This window comes from Pygoscelis adeliae, unplaced genomic scaffold (assembly GCF_000699105.1).
Source record: "Pygoscelis adeliae isolate BGI_AS28 unplaced genomic scaffold, ASM69910v1 Scaffold363, whole genome shotgun sequence".
Classification (NCBI taxonomy): Eukaryota; Metazoa; Chordata; class Aves; order Sphenisciformes; family Spheniscidae; genus Pygoscelis; species Pygoscelis adeliae.
Genome location: NW_008824474.1, coordinates 951,142 through 956,576, shown reverse-complemented (window position 1 = coordinate 956,576; position 5,435 = coordinate 951,142). Strand labels below are relative to the sequence as shown.

Sequence of the window (5,435 nt, the reverse complement as noted above, 5' to 3'; positions counted from 1 at the left end):
TGTTCCTCCAGCCTTACGCCTTACCGCTTCTCTCATCCTCCCCGGGTTTGGGGCTGGATTGCTTCTTGCAGAAGTTGCGGGGGAGAGGAGGGACGCCGTGACCAGCGCAAAGCTCCTCGTCTTTTTGTGCCTAGTAGCATTAGGGCAGCTTGGCTTAATGTGCTTTCTTGAAGAAATAACGATGATCAAACTGGTCGTCTGCTGTACGGTTTCTAGGGTTGACGACAGTCCTTGATCTTAAAAAAAGTTTGGGTGTCGTGGATGTGTAAATGGCATCTCGCAATCTAACTTCTTATTTTTCCATGCCTCAAGAAGAAACTCAGTGGGGGGAGGGAGAGTTAAAAAAATTACAGCACTTTCACTGAGGTGCAAATGCTAGATTGTTCTTCTGTCAGAAAGCAGCACATCTAAACCTGCACGTTTAAAGCTAGTATCTAAATTCATGTCTGGGTTCCTGAGTTAGTGGTAGACAGGCTTAAATGCTGGGTGCCCGGGCGTGTTTTGTAGTCAGTGAGAAATGCAAGTGTCCATCAGGTGCAACTACCAAGCTTAGCCAATTTTGACATAATGTGCACTATTCCCTAATTTGCACTGCATATGTCATTTGAAACAACCTTTCTGTGGCAGCTTCACAACTGCATATTCTTCAGAAGCAGGTCCCCCAAACTGCTTAGTGTAAGGCTCTAAAATTGTCGCCTTTATGTGACACCTCTAAGCTGATAATCCATGAGAAAGTTTGAGGCTAGGAGCCCACCTAGTAGTCCACTGCCTGCAGGATTTGGGAACTATTGCCGAAGGGTTCTGATGACTTCCTCATATCACAAGAGGAACGTTGGCTGTTGACAGTGGAAATATCATCTGTAGTAAGCAGTCAGGTTCCCTTTAGTGAGATAGCAGCCAGCAACCCCTTCTACTAAAGCAGTCAGATTTGCAGAGGACAAAACCCGCAAATATTTGTCTGTCTGCTTCTGTCGGTGTCTGTCTGCAGCCTGCTCGTTATTTCCCCAGCACTCTGCTGGTGGAGCAGTTCACATGAGTACTTCTTCATTGGCTTCAGGCAAAATATGCCAGCTCTCGTAGACTACACAGCAGCAACCCGGTGGAATCAGTAATTTACAGCTCCCTGCCATTCCGTGCTAATACTAGTGAGAAAATCGTGATCAATTTGTTTTAATTCCTTCAAGATGGTTGTTTTTTATTCACTTTGGTAAATATTTGGGAGCGTAGTTGCTTCCTTTAGTTGAAAATCACCTTTCACAGTGGTGGAGCCAGCAGAGAATAAATTCTTCCTACAAAGTGTAAATGTGCTTGCTCTAAAGGAGGAAAAAAAAAAAGAAAAACAAAACACAAAACCCAACAACCCCACACTCAGAAGCCTTTTATCATGAGGTAGTGTTAAAATAAAACAGATGTGAAAATTATTTCAGGAAGAACCACTGAAGCATTACAGCTTTTAATTGTGTGCATTTATTTTTCATTAGTGTGTAGTTTGGGGCTTGGGTACAGTTTCCCTTTGCTCTGCTTTTGTTACTTTTATGTTTTGAGGTACAGTTTAAAAATGCAACATAACGAGTAAACCAGAGAATAATTATTTCTTCATTGTTAAGTGCTGTCATGCATAATGCATATTTAGTCAGTTTATTGTAGGCTTTTGATATTCAGTAGTAATCCAATGACTTGTGTGAGAATATTAAATCAATGTTTCAAGGATCAGTGCTTTTGAAATTTGATCTGAGACTTGCTTTGAAAAAAAAGAGCTACTGCAAGTAGTGACACAACTTTTACTGATTTCCTCCCCCCCCTTTTTTTTCCCCGCTTCCCTTTCCCCTCATTGGATTTGGTCATCAAATACATATCACAATTCTGAGCTGGTTTAGACATGTGAATACCAGTAGTTCCTCAGAAGTCACTGGAGCTACTCGTTTGTAAGTCTGTGTGCTTACAGTATTAGGGGTTGTGGTCTTGTTTTACAGTACATATCTTTTCCTGTATTTGGTTTTATCAGGTGGACATAGTCAGGCATTTTGAATGATGAATGCCACTGGGACTTTGGGGAGCAATGGCTATTAGGACAGCTATTAAACTAAGTTACAATTTCACACAAATGAGGAAAAATATGGAAAATTTAGGATTCAAAGCCTTCATATTTTGCAGTCAAGTTAGTTTAATTAACCTCTTTCTTCTGGTTCCTGGTGTGATTTAAATATTGATGGTATAATTTTTGTTATTCTCAAGAACAGATGAATGGGTCTTCATTTCAGATAAAATCTTGGCATAGGATTTAGGTCTTTCTTGAAACAGTGGTCAGTCAGTACTACTGTTTTAGAACTGTGGTGCAATGTGGGAGAGAAGTGATAAAAACCAGCGGTGGTAACATAATCTTGTGTGGTGGTGATTTTTCATTACCTGCATTGAATGCTATTGTTAGTAGCATTAATCACAGCGATTTATAATACAGGACATTTGTTGTTACAAATTCTCCGTTTTCAATTCTATTGTGTATACACTCAAATACTAAGTAAGTAATAATCTTATTTAATATATGGTACTGTGTGCACCTCCTCCATTGGAAGAGAGAGAATTTGCAAGAAACGATCTAAACCTATGGGCATTTGGCTCCACCTTCAGAGATAAGAAGGACCGAATGACAAACCTTTGTTGACTAAGCTGCCTTGCCTGCCTTCTCTCAGAAGTGTAGATTTTTCCCCCCAGTCCTTAACAAGCTGTAAAGGATGCTTGTGTGGAGCTGATGCCTTGACCTCTGTTTTTAGATACCTGTGTGATCAGCAGCAAAAATTTGAACATCAGTGGGACAACCTGTGGTTAATGTTATGTGTATGCTTTGCAGAAACCAGGCCTTAATGCAGTATTTCTGCATATGGCAATTAGGGGAAGTGTTCAAGTAAGTGGCAGCCCAAAGTTTTATTATTTTTTTTTTAATTTATGGTAGGTTATGTTATCTATACATTAAATGGATGTAAGAATGGCTAAGTCCATGTAGAGGGGCTGTGGTAGAATTACAATTATGCCTTTTTTCCTTCTTCCGTTACTCCCTTAAAGCATGGGTTTCTTTTTGTGGTTTCGTGGGAGAGTTTGTTTTGTTTTCCCAAGTCACATGTTGTAATTCTTTTTTTCTTTCTTCTCTTGTATATTAAATAATTCTGAATGTGTCAATTTTCATTTTTCTTTATAGGTTCTGCCCAGTTGATATTTAGCGTGACAGATGTTGTTGAAAGAACTGACTGTAATAAAACTGTCATTTTACCTTGCTATGTGACTAATCTAAAGGAGGACAATGCAGATGTCATGTTTGTTACATGGAAAAAACAAGGAAAAATAATTTTTTCTTTTGATGGAGCAAAACGGCAGTTTTTCAGAGATGCAGCAGTTCCATCAGCTAACTTAGTATCTCAGGCGGATTTACCCAAGGGTATTGCCTCTCTAATGCTTAAGAGTGCAGAAGCAGATGCTGGAAATTACAGTTGTGAAGTAACAGAATCAAACAGAGAAGGAGAAACAAGAGTTGAACTTAGAAACCACTCAGGTGAGTTGCCTGCCATTGTTTTAGAATCTGTTGGGAGAGAAAAAAGAAAAATCTTACGGGAAAGAGAAATATAATGAATATGACGATGTATTACTTTAAATTGAAAATACAAAAAATGTAGCACCCAGGCCTTCTAACCTGAATGCTAATATGAATTATTTTGGATTAAGTTATAGGGGAGTGCTTCTGTGGGAAAGATCTGAACACATTTTTTCATTCTGTAATAATGTCTGAAGATCACTTGTCTAATACAGTGAAATCTATGCTTTCCCACATCTTTTAGATTATATAGTTGGTGAGGTTTTCAGCACGCTCATGTTATTGCATTACATACTGAAACATATTCTGAATATCTTAGTAATACTGAGATGTATACATCCATCATGGTAGCTGCAGAGATCTTTTCTTTGAAGAATTGCATCTTGCAACCTTTAGCTATGCTGGAAAAATTACAGATAGAACTAACATAAATTCTGTATGAGAACTCTAAAACTTGATCTGAAGGTATGCAGTTTTCCAGTGAGGTTGAAAATGCTACTACTAGATGGTAACTTGTTAGGGTTGTCTAGCATTAAACGTCATCTTCAGAAGACAATGTTAAGCTGAAATAATGGTGACTAAGTGATGAATTTCTCATTTAGTGAGCCATTTTACCGTATCTTGTCAGACGCAGCCCATGTGCTCTAGCGCCTCAGCTATTGAATAATGGGATCTGCTGTACATGTGCAGTCTGTCAAGCATTCTGCAGAAGTGACAGTTTCACTGAACATATGTGTGTATTTATCTGTTCTGCACAGGAAACTTGCTTCTTGCTTCTTGAAAGCTTCTCAGAAGCACTGCATATGTTACATATGTGTAGCACATGGAGTCTTACCCGTGCACTGTAGAATTGTCCTAGGATGTTTTTGCTATTAATTTTTGCATTTGTCATTAAAATATTTATGAAGCTCAAACAGATGTTACTTGTGTCCTGCTGCAGACATCTGTGTAATTCACAGTTGGGTCTAATTATTCAGTTAACCATATACCATGCAAAACGTGATCCTGAAATGGATTGAGAGGGGTATAGCCACTGAAAGAGTGAGGATGCTACAAAATCATTCAGTTCTTGGAACACTGCAAAAACAGGGGAAGAGGTATAGGCAGTTTCCTTCCTTCTTTTATAACTTCTTCCTCACTCAACCTGTTTGGACTGCCATTCAGTGTTAAGCTCTAGAAGAGGAAACAAGGCTTGAGGATGTGGTAGAATCAAGTCCCGTTTGCAAGTTTTATTGTTTTATTTTTTACTTTTCTGTGCTTAGAATTTTGAAGGTATAAAGACTACAAAGCAGGAAACTGATGTAATTTTTTCTAATTTCATTTTCTAGTTGTCAGTTGCGGCGAGGAAAATACCCCAACACCAAAGGAAAAACTTGGTTGGTGAAGAATTCGTAGTTGCGAGGTCACATTAGGTTTGAGAGCTAGAAAATGTAAAACTTAGTCTTATGTTTGAGGGTTTAGCTGAAGGTAAATGAGTCGCTTGTTCTCTCTTTAAATGCTTCTGCATAATTTTTGTTGTTTGTTCCTCAGTGTTCTAGAGAGACTCTTGAGATAATAAGCTAATAGAAGAAACTGTAGCAAGTGAGTTTTGAAAAGGGTCAGTGAATAATGGAAATCCTGTACCAGTCTTCACACTGTCATTTCTGAGCAATGAATTCATGCTGTCGCTAATATGTTGCAATTGATGCTTTTACAAAGATAGTCTTATAACAGCCAGCTATTCTCCATCTTTACAGAATTCTTGGATTCACTTAGGAAGTGGGTAGCAGAGTGAGCAAGACTTATATGCTAGTACCCTTGCCTTTGGGCACACGCTTTCCTGATCAGTTATCTTCACAGGAGAGTGACCGTA

General features: G+C 38.7%; 1 protein-coding gene across 4 annotated transcripts in view; it reads left to right on the top strand.

Moving 5' to 3' along the window:
- The window catches only part of CD47 (CD47 molecule), a 23,772-nt gene that overhangs the window by 1,074 nt on the left and 17,263 nt on the right, over nucleotides 1-5,435 (top strand). For 3 of the 4 annotated variants that reach the window (XM_009321376.1, XM_009321377.1, XM_009321374.1), the window contains exons 2-3: nucleotides 3,194-3,544; nucleotides 4,912-4,959. In XM_009321376.1, coding sequence (XP_009319651.1) covers nucleotides 3,194-3,544; nucleotides 4,912-4,959 — 399 coding nt within the window. The remainder of the gene's footprint in view (nucleotides 1-3,193; nucleotides 3,545-4,911; nucleotides 4,960-5,435) is intronic. The other variant, XM_009321375.1, reaches the window with a different exon arrangement.